The 20,992-nt window shown below is 50.8% G+C and overlaps 1 protein-coding gene across 2 annotated transcripts; it reads left to right on the top strand.

Annotated features, from left to right (window-relative positions):
• Positions 1 to 7,372: 7,372 nt before the first annotated feature.
• Positions 7,373 to 20,834, top strand: GET1 (guided entry of tail-anchored proteins factor 1). 2 transcript variants are annotated; one of them, XM_084800448.1, is made up of 5 exons: positions 7,373 to 7,583; positions 14,196 to 14,367; positions 16,803 to 16,870; positions 18,388 to 18,502; positions 18,954 to 20,834. In XM_084800448.1, the coding sequence occupies exons 1-5, from the start codon at positions 7,482 to 7,484 to the stop codon at positions 19,025 to 19,027; spliced, it is 531 nt and encodes a 176-aa protein (XP_084656574.1). In that variant the 5' UTR covers positions 7,373 to 7,481; the 3' UTR covers positions 19,028 to 20,834. The 2 variants fall into 2 exon arrangements, with proteins under 2 accessions (XP_084656574.1, XP_084656575.1); XM_084800449.1 differs by having other exon boundaries at positions 7,379 to 7,583; positions 14,196 to 14,361.
• Positions 20,835 to 20,992: the final 158 nt, after the last annotated feature.

Genomic DNA, 20,992 nt, shown 5'->3' with positions numbered 1-20,992 from the left:
CCTTGCCTCAGCGGTGTCTATGATTTCCTACTATCTCAGCGTCTGAAAGGCTGGGCAGCCCTCGCCTCAAGGCCGATCTCAGGAACAGCCAGTGCTCTCCTGAGGGGAGAAAAACAGGCAGGACAGGAGTGAAACGTGGCTTTTCTCTTGTTTCGTAGCTTTTGAAAAATTAACACTAAAAGCCAGGCGTGGTGGCACACGCCTTTAATCCCAGCACTCGGGAGGCAGAGGCAGGTGGATCCCTGTGAGTTCGAGACCAGCCTTGTCTACAAAAATGAGTCCAGGACAACAGCCAAGGATAACACAGAGAAAACCTGTCTCAAAACAAAAATCAACACTACAAAAGGCTCAGAGTCTGAGTCTGAGGACAGATTTCTAGAGTTGTGAGAGAAGGACGGGTGAGTCCAGGACAGCCAAGGTTACACAGAGAGACTCTGTCTTGAAAAACCAAAAAAAAAAAACAAAAAACCAAAAACTAAAGCTGGGGGTGGTGGCGCATGCCTTTAATCCCAGTGCTCAGGAGGCTGAGGTAGGTGGATCTCTGATTTTGAGTGAGTTCCAGGACAGCGAAAGCTACACAGAGAAACCCTGTCTCGAAAAACCAAAAAAATAAACATAAAAGTAAAATAAATAAATAAATAAATAAAATAATAAAAAAGAAGGAAAAAATGGTCGTCTGTGACCGTAGGTTGTTCTAGGATGATGGGTTCAGAGCTTGGACTTTGGCTGAGATACCAGAAGAACTAAAATTGGATTTCAGGGTTTCCAGGGCAAAGGTTAAGAAACAGGAGCTAAGCTGGCCAGCTGCAGAGAGCAGCCCACTAGAGATAGCGGTGCCTAGTGACTGATCGGAATGGTCTCACCAGAGAGAGACTGATAAGAGACACAGGTTTGTTTTTTCTAAAACTGAAGTGTTAATCCTAATTAACACAAGATTTATTTGTTAGTATGTATATAGTGTTCTGTCTGCATGTACACCTGCAGGCCAGAAGAGGGCATCAGATCTCGTTACAGATGGTCATGAGCCACCATGTGGTTGCTAGGAATTGAACTCAGCTGCTGGGAATTGAACTCAGGACCTCTGGAAAGAGCAGTCAGTGCTCTTAACCTCTGAGCCATCTCTACAGCCCAAGAGACCTTGGTTTTAAGGCTACATCCATTCCTGCCCACCAGAGATAGTATTACCTAGCAACCGACCTCTCCCGTAGGGGAGAACAGAAGAAGTTAAGCCATGGGTGGTCTTGCCGCCCTTTTCTGCTTAAAGGACATTGAGAGGATAAAAGGACCTCAGAGCATGGCCTGGAGGTTGCTCCTGAGACCTAGCATTTGGGGATCGGGCGCACCCCAGCTCGGAGCTGAATTAAAGATTCCTCTTGCATTTTACAGGGTTTCATGTGTTTTCTGGTGTTTTTTTTGGGGGGGGGGATCGATCTGGGTGCAACATTGGTCACAGTCCTGGCTCCCCCAAGCATTTTTGTCTGTATGTAGGTTTGTGCACAGTGCAGGTTCCCACAGGAACCAGAAGACGGTGTCAGATCGTCTGGAGCTGGAGTTACAGGTGGTTGTGAGCTCCCCCCCACCCCCTCCCCCACCCCATGGGTGTTAGGGCTGACTCGGATCTTCTGTAAGAACAGAACTTAACTCGTCCCGTCCTGTGGAACACGTCAAACCGGGGTCCACCTGAAAGAGAGGGTGTGAACAGAGAGGGATAGGACAGAGACACGAAGAGGTGAGGCCCCCTTTAGTCTGAGGGAGTGCGGGTCCTCTCCCCTAGTTCCTCAGGCAGCCTGAAAAGAAGTCCCTCCCGAGAAAAGCTCTCCTTTGTCCCGCAGTGGGAGGTAATCCAGGTGTCACAGAGCCTCCAGCGGCATCACAAAGGATTCTCCCGCAGGTCCTGGGAATCAAAGGTTACTGAAGGTGGCCTTCGCTCTCACTGAGTCACTGTGCTGGATTATAGCTCCGGACTCGTACTTTAATGCTGACCCACCCTTTTGTAAGATCCAAGGTGGCCCGAACTCAGCAACATTATTACCTAAGCAATACAAGGTTCCAGGCGACTTGGGCTTAGCCATTGTAGTAATAGTGTTGTTAGCTGAACAAAGTAAGTTAAAAATCGCAGGCTGATAACAAGGGCAAATAAGGCAACTGTAAACGGAGAGGAACAAATTAAAAAATTTCCCCTAGCCTCCATATCCACCCTGTCCTGGAATTTACTGCCCCCATCTCACCCTACTTAAAATTTACTACCTCAGGTCCCCATTCACCTAGAAGGTCACCTATTGTTAGCCTATCACTTGATAATGAACCACTGTGCGCTGGGGGCTGCTTCTGTAAAGGGTATTTAAACCCTGAGTTTTGACAGGACGAGCTCTTCCATCTCCTCGGAGCTTGGTGGACCCTGGTGGACCCTGGAGCTTCGGTTTAACAAAGTCCCGTTGCTTTTGCATCTACTCTGGACTCTGTCTCCCAATCGGGCTTCCAGGAATAGACTCTGACTCTGACGACCTAATTGTAGCACCTTCAAGTCCTTTCTTTTCCTTTTTGTTTTAAGATAAGGTTTCTCTGTGTAGCCTTGGCTGTCCTGGAGTCACTTTGTGGACCAGGCTGGCCTTAAACTCACAGAGATCCACCTGCCTCTGCCTCCCTGAGTACTGGTGTGATGGAAGTTTTACTGTAAACTCAATTGTATTATGTATTTTTTTCCCACCGAGACAGGGTCTCTCTGTGTAACCTGGCTGTCCTGGACTTGCTTTGTAGACCAGGCTGGCCTCGAACTCACAGAGATCCTTCTGCCTCTGCCTCCCAAGTGCTGGGATTAAAGGTGTGCGCCACCATGCCTGGCCCAGCCTGTAATTCTTAACTTGCTTGCTCGGCTGACAACGCTATTGTCATGGTGGCTAAGTCCAAGCCACCTGAAATCTTGTATTTCCTTAGCTAATAATGTCACTGCTGAGTTCAGGCCATCTAGAATCTTCTATTAGCATGCAATGTGTAGCAGTTTGAAGAGACCAGAGACAGTGTTTGAAGCAGATAGACTGAGGGAAATAATTTGGGGTGCAGAGGCTTGGAGGAGACTGTTGACTGTGTCTGCTGTTGATGGAGATTGGTACAGCCCCTAAGACCCTTCAACCCCAAACAGCCAGGAGAAGCAAAGGGGGCCCCTCTCCCTGTTAACCTCTTCTCTCCTACGTAGGGTTGGGAGGTTGGAAGGGAGGCTGAGGCCTAAACACCCCAAATAAAGTAGAGCTTTAAAAAGAAAAGAGCCCGGTGCTGGAGAAGTGGCTCAGACGTTATGAGCTCTGGCTGTTCTACCAAAGGTCCTGAGTTCAATTCCCAGCAACCACACGGTGGCTCTCAGCCATCTATAATGAGATCTAGTGCCCTCTTCTGGTATGCAGGCACACATTTGGGCAGAATACTGTAGAATAAATAAATAAATCTTACAAAAAAAAAAAAAAGAGTGCTAGCTTGGTGGTACACAGGGAGGCCCTGACTTGGAAAACAAAACCAAAACAAAACAGAAGTCGGGCTTGGTGGCGCACGCCTTTAATCCCAGCACTTGGGAGGCAGAGGCAGGCCGAATTCTGTGAGTTCAAGGCCAGCCTGGTCTACAAAGCGAGTCCAGGACAGCCAAGGCTAACACAGAGAGACCCTGTCTCAACAAAACAAAACAAAACAAAACCCAAAAAACAAACAAACAACAAAGGAACACTGCATGCTGGGATAATAATCTTACACCACTGTGCCAATCTAAGTGTTTTCTTTTTTCTGGTTCTTCTAGACAAGGTCTCCTTGTGTAGCTTGGCTTTCTTGGACTTGCTTTGTAGACCAGGCTGCCCTCGAAACGCTTCTAAATCTTTTCTTTTAGGTTTTTTTGTTTGTTTGTTTTGTTTTTTTGAGACAGGGTATCTCTGTGTAGCCTTGGCTGTCCTGGACTCCCTTTGTAGACCAGGCTGGCCTCGAACTCACAGCGATCCGCCTGCCTCTGCCTCCAGAGTGCTGGGATTAAAGGCGTGTGCCACCATGCCCGGCTAAATCTTTTCTTTTAAATTTTTAATTTATTATAATTTATTCAGACTACACTGAATGTTATCCCCTGGCGTGCACCTAAACTCTTAAAGAAACAGTTCTTCTGCGCGGCCCAGACTTGTCTCAGACTCCTAGGTTCCTGTCATTGGTCCCCTTAAAAGTGTCCAGAGCCCTTCAGGTGGCGTGTGTGTGTGTGTGTGTGTGTGTGTGTGTGTGTGTGTGTGTGTGTGTGTGCCGCCGTGCCCTCCATGTGCCCTTATCCTGTTCGGTGGCTTCATCTTCGAGCGGTAAGCAGGATTGTTCGTCACGCCCACATTACAGCATCTGAACACAGTTGTGCTCGTCCCGGAACCTCAGTGTGTTGTTGTGACTCGCTCGGCCTCATCCAGTCACAGCACATTCCAGGAGGAACCCTGCAACTGGCCAGAAGTCGGGGGCGTGCATGTTTGAGGAGGACTCTGTCGCGCAGGACAGGCGGCGGGACCCAGGGCTGGTGGCCAGCAGTGTTTGCCCAGACGGGTGGACTGGGAGCCAGGGAGAGACACAGGGATTTGATGGCGGCAGATGGGTTTCTTCTGACACATTGAGTTAAAAGAGCATCTGCTGGGTGCTGTGGCGCGCGTGCGCCTGTAACCTGTAACCCCAGCACTCGGGAGGCAGAGGCAGGCGGATCTCGGTGAGTTCGAGGCCAGCCTGGTCTACAAAGTCAAGTAGGATAGCAAAGGCTACACAGAGAAACCCTGTCTTGAAAAACCAAAAAAGAAAAAGAAAAACAAACAAAAAAACCAAACTAAACCAAAACAACACACACACAAAGTAAAGCACCCAGGTCTAGTGGAGACAGTAACGTGCCATGAGGGAATAGCTTCATGGGCAGCAAGGCTGCTGAGAAGACAAACATTTTCTGTCCCTTTGTGCTGTGGCATTCTTGTCACTATGAAGTCCCTCCGTGCTTGTGGTATCAACTGAAGATAAACAATGCTAGGTATAAGTCAAGCCTGTGTATGAAAGAAAGCATCTGGAGAGAGGTAAACACCAGTGCTCGAAGGCTGACTTTGCTCTGGTAGCTCAGCAGCTGCACAAGTCCCAGAAGCTAGGGATGCAGAGTAGAGCACCTGAGTAAAGTCGGCTCGTGAGCAAACATGCTAGCGTTGCATTCCACCCCGGGACCCATGTGACGAGCTGGCTGTGGTGGCACATCCCTAATGCCAGCACTCCTCTGGTGAGACAGGAGGGGGGCAGGAGAACCAATCTATGCTGATACAAAGAGAAAGAGCTGAGCATGCACTATGGCATGAGTGTGCCTGCACACACACACACACACACACACACACACACACACACACAGAGAGATAAATTAATAGCTGGCAAGTTGGCGTATCAAATACATACCCTTGCTGCCAAGGCTGATGACCTGACTATACCCTCAGGGACCCCCAGAGGTGGGAAGCAAGAACTGACTCCTACTAGTACCCTCTGACCTCCACATGTACCCAAACACACATGCTAAGTGAGTAAAAAGGTAAAATATATTTCAGATTTCTCATTTATTGATTTATTTTTAGACAGGGTCTCATATGTAGCTGTGGCTGACCTGAACTTATCACCTATACCACGCTAGCTTTAACTCACAGCGATCCGCCTGCCTCTGCCTCCCGAGTGCTGGGATTAAATGTACGTGCCACCATATTAGTCTCTTTTTTCTTTTTTAAAAGTTCTATGGTGGAGCCGGGCGTGGTGGCGCACGCCTTTAATCCCAGCACTTGGGAGGCAGAGGCAGGCGGATCGCTGTGAGTTCCAGGGCAGCCTGGTCTACAAAGGGAGTCCAGGACAGCCAAGGCTACACAGAGAGACCCTGTCTCGAAAAACAGCAACAACAACTTAAAAAAAAAAAAAAAAAGACAGGATTTTCCTGTGTAGCCTTGGCTGTCCTGGACTCACTCTGTAGACCAAGCTAGCCTCGAACTCACAGCGATCTGCCTGCTCCTGTCTCCCGAATGCTGGGATTAAAGGCGTGTGCCACCACACCTGGCCTTTTATTTATTTTAAGATTTATTTATTCATTTTGTATATAGTGCTCTGTCTGCATGTCCACCTGCACACCAGAAGAGGGTGTCAGAACACATAGATGGTTGTGAGCCACCACGTGGTTGCTGGGAATTGAACTCAGGACCTCTGGAAGAGCAGCCAGTGCTCTTAACCTCTGAGCCATCTCTCCAGCCCCCATCTTCATTTTTATGTTTAATATATAAGGCAACGATATAATAAGATAATAAGGGACTAGATCTTCTATGTTTAATATCTAAGGCAATGAGATAATAGGGTACCAGATATTAGGATATATGAGGTTTATTAAATGAGCACGGGGAAAGAAGGAACGAGGGGGGGTACCAGAGAGAGAGGGGAGGGAGGGAGGGAAGGCGGAGGGGGAGGGAGAACCAAGAGCAGGGTTTGTCCTTTTATATAGCCCTGGGCAGGGCCACGCCCCTGTGGCAGGTAGGCAATGACATCACAGGCAGGTAGACTGGAGCAGCATCCTAACATTCATGAGTTCGAGGCCAGCCTGGTCTACAAAGCGAGTCTAGTGCAGCCAAGTCTACACAGAGAAACCCTGTCTCGAAAAACCAAAAACAAACACACCATTTTTTTTTTTTTTTTTTTTTTTTTTTTTTTTTTTTTTTGGTTTTTCGAGACAGGGTTTCTCTATGTAGCCTTGGCCATCCTGGACTCACTTTGTAGACCAGGCTGGCCTCGAACTCACAGCGATCCGCCTGCCTCTGCCTCCCGAGTGCTGGGATTAAAGGCATGCGCCACCACGCCCGGCAAAAAACAAACACACCAAAAAGCAAAAAAGATGTTTTAGTTTACTGTAGGATAAAGTAGCTTTCTTGTCACGCAAAGCCTTATCATAAAATAAAATTCTTTGGCCGGTGGAGGTGCATACCTTTAATCCCAGCACTCGGGAGGCAGAGGCAGGCGGACCGCTGTGAGTTCGAGGTCAGCCTGGTCTAAAAAGCGAGTCTAGGGCAGCCAAGGCTACACAGAGGAACCCTGTCTCGAAAAACCAAAAAGAAAAAATTTAAGAATAAAGGTAAGTTAGCAAGAACGTAAATAATTTTCAGTTACTACAAATACTGAGTTTCGCGAGCAGGACCGGTACCACATGGCTATGGAAGCCGGGAAGGCCGAAGGCGAAGATGGGTCCTCAACAACCGCCCCGCCCCAGAAATTGGGGGGGGGGGGGAAATCCCCTCGGGTCTGCGCAGGCGCAGTTAACGACGCCGTCGCCCAGGCGCCGCCGTGGCCCACCGGGACCGCAGTGCGCAGGCGCAGACGGGCGGCGCGTTACCTACGACGCCGCAGTAGCGGAGCGGGGCTGCAGTGCGCAGGCGCAGGCGGGCGGCGCGGTCCCCATGGCGCTGCTGTAGCGGTGCTGTTCCCTAGGATCCGGGATGAGCGCGGCCGAGGCGGACCGTTGGGCGTGGCTGCTGGTGCTGAGCTTCGTGTTCGGGTGCAACGTGCTGCGGATCCTCCTGCCGTCCCTGTCCTCGTTCGTGAGTAGCAAGTGGCGGTGGTGGGGGTAGGGGAGGCCGGGGCGCCGGGCCTGGCGCGGTCCGTGCTGCTCGGTTTCTTCCTCGAGGTGGCTCCCACCGACTCCACCCACCGCGCTCTGGAGAGTGGGGAGCCCCCCGTGCGCTCTACGTGGGGAGGAGAATCCTAACAGGCCGTACCCTTCTTGCTCACTCGGGCTCCTTTTTAGTTTTTATTTTCATGCGTATGGTTGTTTTGCCCGCTTGCGTATCCGCGCACTGTGCATCCATCCATTGCTAGCAGAGTTCAGAAGAGAGCGCTGAATCCTCTCGAATTGGAGTTAAAGTGTTAGTTGCGTGGCAGGTGCTGGGAAGCGAGCTCAGGTCCTCCCCAACAGTAGCCAGTGCTCTTACCCCCAGGACCGCCTCCAGCCCCAGCACATTCCTAGGAGGTTTTCCACGTTTCACTCATGCCTACATAGTGAAGTCGTCACACGCTCCCCCGAAGGACTGGATAAAGGAAAGTAAATAAGGGTTTCCCTGCGCACTGGGAGGGGGCGGGGCTGCTGACTGGGGAAGGATGCTCTGGCACTCGGTACCCTTTCTGACCTACCCTCACATATGTCTTCATCTGTCTTGTTATCTGCGGCCTTTAAAACGTTTTTTAAAAGCCCTGTTTGTTTGTTTGTTTGTTTGTTTTTAATGTATGAGTTTTTGTCTGCATGCATCTAAGTGCATCGCATGTGTGCAGTGCTCTTGAGGCCAGGAGAGGGCGTCGGATTCCGTGGAACTGGCGTCACAGACAGTTGTGAGCCACCATGTGGGTGCTGGGAACTGCACGTGGGTCCTCAGCGCGAGCAGCCAGTGTGCCTAACCTCTGAGACACCGCTCTCCGGCCAGTGCTCATGGCCTTGGAAAACATGCTCTGTGATGAGCCAGTGAGTTTTGTGAGCTGCTCTAGCAAACAGTGGAGCCTAAAGAGGCGGGGTAGGAACTCTGACGTGGAGCTGCCCTGTGTGATTTGTGACTGCTGTTTGTGACTGTGGGATTTGACGCTGTCTGCAGGTCGGGGAACACCTAGCAGGTGAGCCGGCACGGTTGGGATCACTGCTGCCATCTGTGGTGTGGGTGGCTGGCAGGAGACAGGTTCCCTGGAGAAGCAGCTGAGTCCTTCGTCCCTGAGGCACTCTTGTTTCTGTGGTTAAAGCTCCTCGTGTATCCGGGTGGCAGCCCCGTGTGGTTATGTGTGTTCTCCTTCAGGCTCCTAGTGCGGTTTTATTTTTCCATCTCATCTTGCGTACACGTGCGTGCGTGTGCGTGTGTGTGCTCACACGGAGGGCTGAGGTTGATGGATATCAGCAATAGCCCTTGGTAACTCCTCTTCTCCCTTACTTGTCGAGGTAGGGTCTCTCAGTAAAACCCGGGCATACTGACTGGTAGGGCTGGCATGCTGTGGGATCCAGTCTGCAGCTCTCAAGGCTAGACGCACAGAGGGACACCCACACCCACCTTCTAGGTGGCTTCCTTGTGCCTGTATAGCAAGAGCCACCTCCCTGCTTTTGCGTGGTTCCATCCCCTTCCATCCCACGTCTCATTACATTTTTGCCTCGCAGTCAGCTGCTCAAGGAGGCTGTCTTGGGCTCACTTGGATCGCCCTGGCTGAGGTGGTTACAGGTTTGTAAGTGGCTAGCAGACAGGGAGGAGAGCTAGACGTCCTGTTACCATCTCAGGCTCCTCCAGTACACGAGACTTGTGTGTGCTCTGTATCGGCCCCTTGTCCCCAAGGATTGTCACCGTAGGAGCACATGCCTGGGTGTTTGCCCTATGTGCATGGAGGAAGCATGGTTCCTGGACTGCCTGCTGCTGGCATGGTTGGAATTTTTCTGAGACTCCTTCCCTTTACTTGGTCACAGCATGCGTAGTTGAGACTAATTTATGAAGTAGGGGACCCAGCATTGTCTTAGGAGAAGGGGACATAGGACACACTGTCTGCTCATGCGTGGGAGCCCGTGAACTGACATGTACAGGTGTGGTGAGGGTCTGAGAGTTGCAGTGTGCAGGTGTCCGTGCCAGGTTCCTGACAGACCCTGCTTTGTGGGCAGTTGCACTCCTGTACATGCCTCTGGGGTCTGGCTGGTGTCGCCTACCCCTTTCTGTGAGCTTAGCAGCTTTGAAGTTACCCTTTGCTTTTTGCCCCAAGCCTTAGGCACTCCCTTTCCACAGACCAGACTCTTAGCAAGGGTCTTCTTTGGGGTTTTGATTTTGTTTGTTTGTTTAATTTTTTATTTTTTTATTTTTAGAGACAGGGTTTCTCTGGGTAGCCATGGCTGTCCTGGAACTTGCTCTCAGACCAGGCTGGCCTTAGGCTCCCGAGATTGCTTGTCCACATGCTGGGATTAAAGGCTTGCACCACTGTTCTGGTTGGGACAGGGTTTTGTATAGCAGGATCCACCCCTGGAGCTTTGACTGGGAGGTGTGCTGGGGGATGGGCACGTGCCTGCTGGACAGGGCCCTCTACACTGCACTAGTGGGGAGCCTGCATCCCAGGAGGGGGTTGGCCCAGCTAGGGAGTTGCCCTAGATGTTCCTGCTACTAGTTGAGAACGGTGGGTCTGGTTTTGGATGTTGGAGACACAGCCACACTGGTGGCCTGAGTTGGTCATTTTGTGCCTGCCTGAGGAATCCTGGAGGGCGGAGCTGGGCTCTAGGCCACACCACCAGCGTTCAGACCTGTCCAGCCCTTGGGTTGTCAGTGATAAAGTGACTCCAAGTTCAACCTTGGACAAGTGTGTCAGCAGAGTGTATCCTGGCCAGAGTTGGAGTGCTGCAGCCGAGCACAGAGTGCTTGCCCAAGGGCAGCGAGCCTCTGCCACATGGTGAGAAGGAAGCCTGCCCAGCGCCTGCCCTTTGCTCTGCCTCAGTCATTTTGATAAAAGTTTCACAAAGTCAGTGCCTCAGTGATTCTGTCTCCAGGGCATTTGTGAGTTTGAATCACCTGTTTTTCTTTTAAGATCTATATATTTATTTTATGTGTATGAGTGCTCTGTTTTCATTTCACTAGAAGAGGGCATCGGATCCTACCACAGATGGTTGTGAGCCGCCATGTGGTTGCTGGGAGTTGAACTCAGGACCTCTGCAAGAGCAGCCAGTGCTCTTAACTGCTGAGCCATATCTGCAGCCCTCATCTGTTTTTCTTTTGAGGTGTGCCCACTGTATAGCTCTTGCTGGGTTTCAGGGGGTCACCTGAGCCTAGCATGGGCTTCTGCCTCCAGGCCTAGCTTGCTCCTGTTTCCTGTTTAAGTTCAAGCAGCCTTTATAGGATCCCTGATTTTTTTTTTTAACGTGAAGCCTATGTATGTATGTTTGTATTTCATGTGCATTGGTGCACACACATATGTGTGTGTGTGTGTGTGTGTGTGCGTGTGTATGTTCCCCTGGAACTGAGTTACAGGCAGTAGGTGTGTGCTGCTGTGTGGATGCTGAGAATTGAACTCCTGACAGAGCAGCTGTTCCTATCTGCGGAACCATCTCTCTAGCCTCCTTCCCCCCCCCCCCGCACCCCCCCAATTTATTTTTGAAACTTTTTACTGATTCATTGTGAATTTCACATCATTCACCCCAATCCCACTCATGGCCTTTCATATCTAGCCTTTGCCCTTGCAGCTTCCTCCGCAAAAGAAAATAGAAAGACAAGACCAAAAACAAACAGAATGACAGATTGTCCCACAGTACGCCCTTTGGTCCACATACCTTTACTTGCAAATGTTCGTTGCAGTGAGTCATTTGTTTGGTTCGAAGCCTCTGGTTTCTGCTACACTATGATGCTGGATCCTCACTAGGATTCCTCCTGTGCCCCAGCCCGTGGGGTCTTCAAACAGAACCTGGGAGGGGTGCAGGACTGAAAAAGAGACAAGACAGGGAGACATGAAGAAATGAGGGCAAGTCTGGATTCTGATCAAACCCCTGTTTATTGAGAATATTCACAGGGTTTTTATAGGGTCTCAGAGAGGCAAGGGCAGGGTTGCTATGGAAACCTAATGGCAGCTATTCTGCTCTCTAGTCTGGTAGTAAAAACTTCAAGCTAAGGGAGTAAACTTTGAGCCGGGCGTGGTGGCGCACACCTTTAATCCCATCACTTGGGAGGCAGAGGCAGGTGGATCACTGTGAGTTCGAGGCCAGCCTGGTCTACAAAGCGGGCTCAGGACAGCCAAGGCTACACAGAGAAACTCTGTCTTTAAAAAACCAAAAAAAAAAAAAAAAAAAAAAAAAGAGAGAGAGAGAGAGGGAGAGAGAATGTAGCTGACAAGCAAGCGGGTTCCTAGGAGCTAATGGGGATGTTCTGCTATATATCCCAGTAGTAAAAACTTCAAGGATAGGGAGGTAAGTTCTGAGGAGTGCAGCTGCAGAGATAAGGTAAATAAGCAGTTTCTTGGGACTGGGACTGAGTGGTGTGGTCCCCGGGCTGACCCTCAGCTTGCTACTGCCAGACAGAGGTGTAGAAAATGGAGCCTACAGGCAAGGTGGAATTGCCTGTGTTTTAGGCCAAGAGCCACTAAGGGTGGCCCCTTACACTGGACATCCTGTTGTTGTCCTGCGTCATGGAACTCCTGTGGCTTTGCATCTGCAGGGCCCCTTCATGTGTTCATGGAAAAGGAAGATGTCAGGGTGGCCCAACTCAAAGCCCTGGATCTGGGCCTGGGTAGGTCCGCCCGCCAGCTCTTCTGAACCCATGTCATCAGGGCAAGGTCACCATGCTGCCTCACCTAGCTCACCCAATGCCACAGCCAGCGAGGGGTGGAGCCTGTTCTCCTGCTCGCCAGCTGGCTGTTGGCGTCAAGGGGCAGAGTAGGTTCCCTGATTTTGAATGATAGCTCTGTTTTTGTTTGGTTTGGTTTGGTTTTGGTTTTTCACGACAGGGTTTCTCTGTGTGGCCTCGGCTGTCCTGGAGTTGGTTTATAGACCAGGTTGGACTCGAACTAACATTGATCCGCCTGTCTCTGCCTCCCCAAGTGCTGGGATTAAAGGTGTGTACCACCACTGCCCAGCATGATTTTGGCTTTAAAAAAAATTGTTTTCTTTTTTATGTGTATGATCCTTAGCCTGCATGTATGATACATGTCTGTGCATCACCTGCATGCCTGGTACCCTGGGATCCAGAAGAAGGTATTGAATTCCCTAGAGCTGGATTTACAAATGGTTGTGAGCCATGTGGGTGCTGGAAACTGTACCCCAATCCTCTAGAAAAACAAGTGCTCTTGAACCAGGCATGGTGGCGCATGCCTGTTATCCCAGCACTTGGAGAGGCAGAGGCAGGTGGATCGCTGTGAGTTCAAGGCCAGCCTGGTCTATAGAGTGAGTCCAGGACAATCAGGGCTATACAGAGAAACCCTGTCTTGAAGAACAAATACAAAACAAAACAAAACAAAACAAAATAAAGTGCTCTTAACCACTGAGCATCTCCAGTCTGAGTTTTAGAGACATTGGTGCATCCCTGTTTTCCTCTGCGGGGTGGGCCAGACTGCGGTGACTCTTCCTTTGAGTGGAAGACAGTGAGCAGTAAAGAGAGGCAGGTTTGCATGCCTGTTCCTTGGCCCAGCCGCAGAGACACACACCGCAGTGAGCTCACGTAGCCCAGCCCTGGGGGGCTTTGATGTGTGGGCTGGTGAGGGGCTCAGCTTGTGGACCTGGACTGTGTACGCCATCACTGCTGGGCTTGGCTCTGGCTAGAACTGCCATTGCCCTACTGTGCAGAGGGGCCCTCTGATCTGGGGGTGAACCTGTTGTGGACCAGCTTCACTTTAGATACTTCCTTTTTTCATCTTTAAAAACAGCTTTTTAAAAAAATGTTTTTCGAGACAGGGTTTCTATGTGTAGCCTTGGCTGTCCTGGACTTGCTTTGTAGACCAAACTGGCCTTGAACTCAGAAATCTGCTTGCTTCTGCCTCCCAAGTGCTGGGATCACCCCTGGCTCAGACCTGTTTTTTTTTTTTTTTAAAGTTTGGATAAACATGTACATTCAGGAGTTAGTCATACAGTCTAAAAGAACAGTTTTTCAATTTAATTTAATTTTTTTTCTGAACCCTTGAAGGTAAGCTGACAGTCCTCTGCCGCTCTACACTTTGGTGAATGAGCAAAGGCCTTGGCTGTAGTACTGGTGCCAGACATGTTAATAGCATGCAGCCCAGAAGGCCAGCTTTGATCTCCCCTCATTAGCTGAGGTTCTTTCCTGCAGCACTGTTTGATGGTCTCTGCTGTCTCCAGGCCCAGGAGCTTCCAGCTCTGGCAGGGGTTCTGATGTAGGTCTGTCTGGGCATTGCTGGCACCTTCCTGGCCTCTACCTTTCTGCACCCCGCCTTACCCGGGACCCTGAAGCTCTGATAGTTGGTGGGTGCCACTGGTGGCTACTGTTTCCTTCTTTGGTTTGGCTGCAGAGCAGTTTCTGTTGTGCAGCCCTTAAGCCCTGCAGTACCTGGGTGGTCATAGCCAGTCTTGGGCGGTCATAGCCTGTCTTGGGTGGTCATAGCCAGTCTTGGGTGGTCATAGCCAGTCTTGGATTCAATCCTGAAGGGGGAACAGAGTGGCTGGCTGGGTACCAGTGAGGATGTGGCAGGACACTGATGCCAGCTGCCCCTGCCAGGTTTCCAGGGTGCTGCAGAAGGATGCAGAGCAAGAGTCACAGATGAGATCGGAGATCCAGAACATGAAGCAGGAGCTATCCACCGTCAACATGATGGACGAGTTTGCCAGATACGCTAGACTGGAAAGGAAGATCAATAAAATGACGGACAAGCTCAAAACTCACGGTATTGGTAGATGTGCTCGGGGTGCGGCTTTGCTTCCTAGATGGACAGGGCTTCGTCGCTGTGTAGAGGAGTTCTGAGATGACTGTCTGTCTGTCTTTTTCCCTCCAGACAGGGTTTCTCTGTGTAGCCTTGGCTGTCCTGGACTCACTTTGTAGACCAGGCTGGCCTCGAACTCACAGATATCACGCCTGCCTCTGCCTCCTGAGTGCTGGGATTACAGGTGTGTACCATCACACCTGGCTTTCACTTTCACTTTATTTCTCATTTGCTGGTAAACTTCTGTTTTCTAGACCCAGAAATCCTTGGTAGATTTTTCTTCAGAACCACCTTGTCCTCGGTAGGGTTTGTTCTCAGGCTTGGCGCTTTGCCGAGGGAGTTACAAATGAAGAACACACACTGGACACTCAGAGCACTTTGCACTCTCAGGCCCACACCCATAGTGTATAGACCGCAAGACACAGTTCCTGTGCCGAGGATGGAGTGTGTGCACAGTAAGACACAGCTCCTGTGCTGAGGATGGACTGTGTGCACAGTAAGACACAGCTCCTGTGCTGAGGATGGACTGTATGGACAGTAAGACACAGCTCCTGTGCTGAGGATGGAGTGTGTACACAGTAAGACACAGCTCCTGTGCTGAGGATGGACTGTGTGGACAGTAAGACACAGCTCCTGTGCTGAGGATGGACTGTGTGGACAGTAAGACACAGCTCCTGTGCTGAGGATGGAGTGTGTACACAGTAAGACACAGCTCCTGTGCTGAGGATGGAGTGTGTGCACAGTAAGACACAGCTCCTGTGCTGAGGATGGAGTGTGTGCACAGTAAGACACAGCTCCTGTGCTGAGGATGGAGTGTGTGCACAGTAAGACACAGCTCCTGTGTTGAGAATGGAGTGTGTGCACAGTAAGACACAGCTCCTGTGCTGAGGATGGAGTGTGTGCACAGTAAGACACAGTTCCTGTGCTGAGGATGGACTGTGTGGACAGTAAGACACAGCTCCTGTGCTGAGGATGGACTGTGTGCACAGTAAGACACAGCTCCTGTGCTGAGGATGGAGTGTGTGGACAGTAAGACACAGCTCCTGTGCCGAGGATGGAGTGTGTGCACAGTAAGACACAGCTCCTGTGCCCATGATGGAGTGTGTGCACAGTAAGACACAGCTCCTGTGCTGAGGATGGAGTGTGTGCACAGTAAGACACAGCTCCTGTGCCCATGATGGAGTGTGTGGACAGTAAGACACAGCTCCTGTGCTGAGGATGGAGTGTGTGGACAGTAAGACTCAGCTCCTGTGCTGAGGATGGAGTGTGTGCACAGTAAGACACAGCTCCTGTGCTGAGGATGGACTGTGTGGACAGTAAGACACAGCTCCTGTGCTGAGGATGGAGTGTGTGGACAGTAAGACACAGCTCCTGTGCCGAGGATGGAGTGTGTGCACAGTAAGACACAGCTCCTGTGCCCATGATGGAGTGTGTGCACAGTAAGACACAGCTCCTGTGCTGAGGATGGAGTGTGTGGACAGTAAGACACAGCTCCTGTGCCCATGATGGAGTGTGTGCACAGTAAGACACAGCTCCTGTGCCCATGATGGAGTGTGTGCACAGTAAGACACAGCTCCTGTGCTGAGGATGGAGTGTGTGGACAATAAGACACAGCTCCTGTGCTGAGGATGGAGCACACTTGAGTTCCTGCACTCTGAGGCAGAGTGAAGCCCGTCTGTCTGTCTCTTCCTCCAGGGCTACAGAGTGAGACCCGCCTGGCCCCTGCCACTCCTCCCCACAAGCCTCCATGGAGCAGCGTGTCCCTAGAGGCCCTGCAGGGCTGTGGAAGGTGGAGCGGGCTGCACACAGGGCCTGTGAAGGCCTGGGAGAACTGGGCACCTGCATGTTCAGAGATGGTGTAGGTTAGAAAATGGGGTGACGTTCAACCCTTGGGTGAGTGGCAGACCCATTAGGAAAAGAGGCTCTGGGGAGTGAGTGGACACACTGTGGGCAGGCGCCTACTTAAACAGTAGCATGGGGGACAACCTTAGATTTTGTAGGTGGCACGTTGGCATACAGAGTAAGAAGGGGTTTTATCGTGGCATTTTATACTTGTAGATTGGGACACAGAGTAAGGGGTGTTATACTTAGGGGTTGTTCTTTTCCTGTTTGATATTCTAAGAAAATTGATTATCGCATTATAAATAGCAAGTGTTAGCTGATGCAGTGGCACAGGCCTTTAATCTCAGTACTTGGGAGGCAGAGGCAGGCAGATCAATGAGTTCGAGGCCAGCCTGGTCTACAAAGAATCTAGGACAGCCAAGGCTATACTGAGAAACCCTGTCTCAAAAAACTTAAAAAAGAGAAGAAAAGAAAATGTTTAATAGGGAAATGACATTTCTGTGTTCTTAGGTGTTTTCTTAGTCTTGTAGGATTAATTCATATTTCGCCTTTTTCCATTTTAGTGAAAGCGCGGACAGCTCAGTTGGCCAAGATCAAATGGTTTATAAGTGTGGCCTTCTATGTGCTGCAAGTGAGTATGTGGTGACCCTGGGCTGGTGGGCGTGTGTGGGCGTTTCCCTGTGTGTGTGCATGTGTGGAGGCCAGACGTGGATGTTGCGGTCTTGTTGCTTAATCTCCATTTTACACACTGGGGCAGGATTCTCCCTCAACCCCAGGTCAGCTTGCCTGGGCCCAGCTCCTGCTCCTGAGCTCTGAGGCTCAGGGGGCTGCTTTCCCCTACTCCTGTGTGGGTGCTGACCTGCTGAGCCATTTCTCCAGGTCCCCCTTCCCGTGAGTGTCTGAGCCTAAAGGGAAATCTTCTCAGCTGGAGACTGAAGCTCAGAGCTGTTTGCTTTGCTTTACCTCAGAAGCTGGTGCCCTGACCTCCCTGGTGGTGTGAACAGTGCTTCCTTCTCAAGTGGAAAACCAACTGATTTTTCTTTTTCTTTTGGTTTTCTGAGACAGAGTTTCTCTGTAGCCCTGGCTGTCTTGGAACTCACTCTGTAGATCAGGCTGGCCTCGAACTCAGAGACCAGCCTACTTCCGCCTCCTGAGTGTGCACTGATGCCGCCGCCGCCACCACCACCACCACCCACCACCACCATCACCACCACCACCACCACCACCACCACCACCACCTGTCTTTCTTTGCTTGTTAAAATTTGTTTTCCTGTGGGTAGGTGTTTTGCTTGCATATGCTTGTACAGCACGTGTGTGCCTGGTATCCTTGGAGGTCAGAAGAAGGTATCAGATCCTCTGGGACTGGAATTAAGAGACAGTTGTGAGCCAACCTGTGGATGCTGGGAATTGAACCTGAGTCCTCTGGAAGAGCAGGCTGTGATTACCAAAGCTGAGCCGTCTCTCTAGTCTTACCCCCACCCCCCTTGGCGCCTGGCCTTCTTACCTGGGGTTTGTGCCCTTTACCCTCTTGGTGTGCCTTGAGATGCTCCTCAGAGACTCCAGCCTCCTGCCCTTCCGTCTGCTCAGCTGAGAAGAGCACTGGGGACCACGGAAAGGGCTCCCAGGAAAGAACAAGAAAGCGAACTGATGGGGGCGGCAGAGCGACTGCGGAGTCGTGGCTGCTTTGTTTGTTTGTTTTTTTTTTTGTTGTTGTTTGTTTTTTTTGAGATAGGGTTTCTCTGTGTAACAGCTCTGGCTGTCCTGGAACTTGCTCTATAGTCCAGGCAGATCTTGAACTCAGGCAGATCCGCCTGCCTCTGCCTCCTGAGTGCTGGGATTAAAGGCGTGCGCCACCACTGCCCGGCGCGTGGCTACTTTTATATTTGGCATGCAGTTCAGCTACTCTGGATAGACACTGGGGCAGACTCAGCCAATTTAAATAGTGACTGTATGGCATCCATGTCAAAACAGTAACATGCCAGTTCCCACGAGAAGGCCCACCCATCACCAGTGTGCACTGCTTTATCTCAAGCTGTGTGTGTGTGTGTGTGTGTGTGTGTGTGTGTGTGCGCGTGCGTGCACACACTTTCTCGATGCAAGGGCTGTCTGGGGTGAGGCCTCCCTCCACTCACCACGAGCTTCCTCCAGGCAGCGCTGATGATCTCGCTCATCTGGAAGTATTACTCCGTCCCTGTGGCTGTGGTGCCCAGCAAGTGGATCACCCCGCTGGATCGCCTGGTAGCCTTCCCTACTCGAGTAGCAGGTAGTTGTTTCCTGGATATAGGGTGGCAGGGCTCCTGTGAGGTGTGTGGCGGGGGATTCCATCACCTGACTTCATCCTCCCTGGTCTCTCCTACCTCAGTCTTTGAGGGTCTGGAGGAGCTACTTGCCAGGTAGCTTGAATGCTCAGGGGCAGAGTTACATCCCTGGCACTCAGAGGCTGCCTTCTCCTCCCAGAGGCTGCTGCCCTGAGTAACTCACCGCTGTTGGCTGTTGCTTTTCAGTGCTAAGAGGCCTTTTCATGTTAAAGGTTGTCCATGACATTGAGGAATGCGCAGACACATAGCAATACATTTTTAGGGTGGGGGATGGGGAACAGCGTCTCACTGTGAGGCCCTGACTGGCCTCAAGGTCACACAGAGATGTGCCTCTCTCCCTGGGTTGGTGGTGCAGAGGCCTTGCCGCTGACGCCTCTGACGTGCTTGTCTTTTCAGGTGGAATTGGAATCACCTGTTGGATTCTAGTCTGTAACAAGGTTGTGGCCATCGTGCTCCACCCGTTCAGCTGAGGGGAGACACGCGCCAGGAGGCTTTACAGAAGGATTCGGTTAGGGTGAGGAGCTGACTGCACGCAGGGCCGCAGGTTCTTGTTTTGTGTTTTGGAATATGTTTACTTCTCTGCGTCTGACGTAGCTCTGGATCCATGAGGCCTGTGACCCGCCACGTGGCGTCTGCACGCGCGGTCAGTCTGGCCGTGGCTTCATTCCATCGGCAGCTGCAAACCGGACTGACTTCTCTATCAAGGCCGATGGTGCCGTTTTTAATTTTAGAAAACACACTTTGCATACCACTATTAAAACTCCGCCTTTTGTCTCACGCAGCTCAGCTGAAGTGACACTAGTGGACACTGCTTGTGCTTGTCCCTCTGTCATCTGCTGGACCAGCTTAGTGTCGTCACATACCTAAGCCTATTAATTTTTCATGGTGGTTCCTGTATGTGTTCACAAGACCACGGTATATTGTTTTTATTTAAAGCATTTCTTTTTTTAATTTATTTAAAACATTTCAAATTACGTCTGTCTTTAAAGCATTGGGTGTTTATGCTGTGTACAGTGGAGCAGATGTGCAAGGTGGGGTCTGATCTGTTCACCTGAGCCTCCTTAGGTTTATGAAGTAACAAGCCACAGTTCTGCCAAGTCTGACAAGGTCTCTCATGTAGCCCTGGGTGTCCTGAAACTTTGTGTGTAGGTCAGGCTGGCCTCAACTCACAGAGACCACTGCTTCTGTCTCCCACATGATGGGAGTAAAAGTGTATGCCGCTACGCCACGTCTGTTTTTGAAGCACTTTTCCTAGTTGTAGTATTTGCCAGGGCTAGCGTGACTGTCCTGACAGCCATATTGCAGGAACTGTCCATCACTGCGCCGGCTGCAAGCTGTGGTACTTGACTCTGGGGAACCAGAGTCCAGAAAAGCTATGTGCTAGCACCACGTGTGTGCACAGCTCTGCCTGTCTTGGAATCACAGTGCAGACCGGGCTGACCTGGAACTTAAGTGCCCTGTCTGCCTCTCAGCTGCTGGCCTTGAAGGCATAGCCACGGGTTTTGAAGGATCATATTTATATTCTTGTGTTTCCTAAGTAGCTCCTTGTTTCTCTGATTGTACTGTGACCTCAGTCCGAGCACCACCAGGGCAGCCTGAGGATCCACTGACACTGCAGATCTACATGGCACCAAGGTTTCTCGGCTGTTTTTATGAAAGGCACAAATGGGCAGCAGTAGGCTTAGCTAACATGGCCAGGAGGCCTGCCTGCCAGCTCTGGCTTCCTCCCCACGCAGGAAACACTTGGGCTACGGCAGTTGAGTTCAGGACGTGAGGAGACCAGCTGCAGAATCTGGGTTCCCTTCAGGGGTACAGCTCTCGGGTGTGTGTGTGTGTGTGTGTGTGTGTGTGTGTGTGTGTGTGAGAGAGAGAGAGAGAGAGAGAGAGTGTGTGTGTGAGAGAGAGCGCGCGCTCTGGTGGGTGTGGGTGTGGGTGTGTGAGCTCTGGTGTATGTGTGTGTGATGCCACAGTCTGGAATGGTGCTTATGCAGCTGCAGTCAGCATCCCAAGGCCACTTGGAACAGTACTCAGAATAAAGCATCCAGACCAGGTGCCTCTCACAGGATGTGTGGTCTCAGCTGACCCTGTAGGAAACAGTGACTGGAGGGTTAGTTTGCTCCCGGGTGTTAGAGCCGTCACATGCATAACGTGTGTAAGACTGTTAGCACTTCCCACATGTGTAATGTATGTAAGACTGAGTAGGGGACATCACTGTGTTTTTTGCCCCAAAACTGTATTTGTTTAAAATTGGGTAATAAACATTGGCTTAAAAAGGAACCAGTGCAGCGTGGTGCTCGCTTCTGTTCCCTCCGGCTCGGCAGTGCCCAGGCTCTGCTGTCACAGGGTTCTCCAAGGCGGGCCGTGATTATGAGTGTCGGTGCGTATGCATTTAAACTTCTAGAAATTTTAAAAAAGGAAAAAAATCTGAAAAAAAA

Source organism: Acomys minous (genome assembly GCF_964271855.1).
Source record: "Acomys minous genome assembly, chromosome: 11".
Taxonomy (NCBI): domain Eukaryota; kingdom Metazoa; phylum Chordata; class Mammalia; order Rodentia; family Muridae; genus Acomys; species Acomys minous.
Note: the sequence above shows the minus strand (reverse complement) of the source record. Positions and strands in the feature narration are given on the sequence as shown.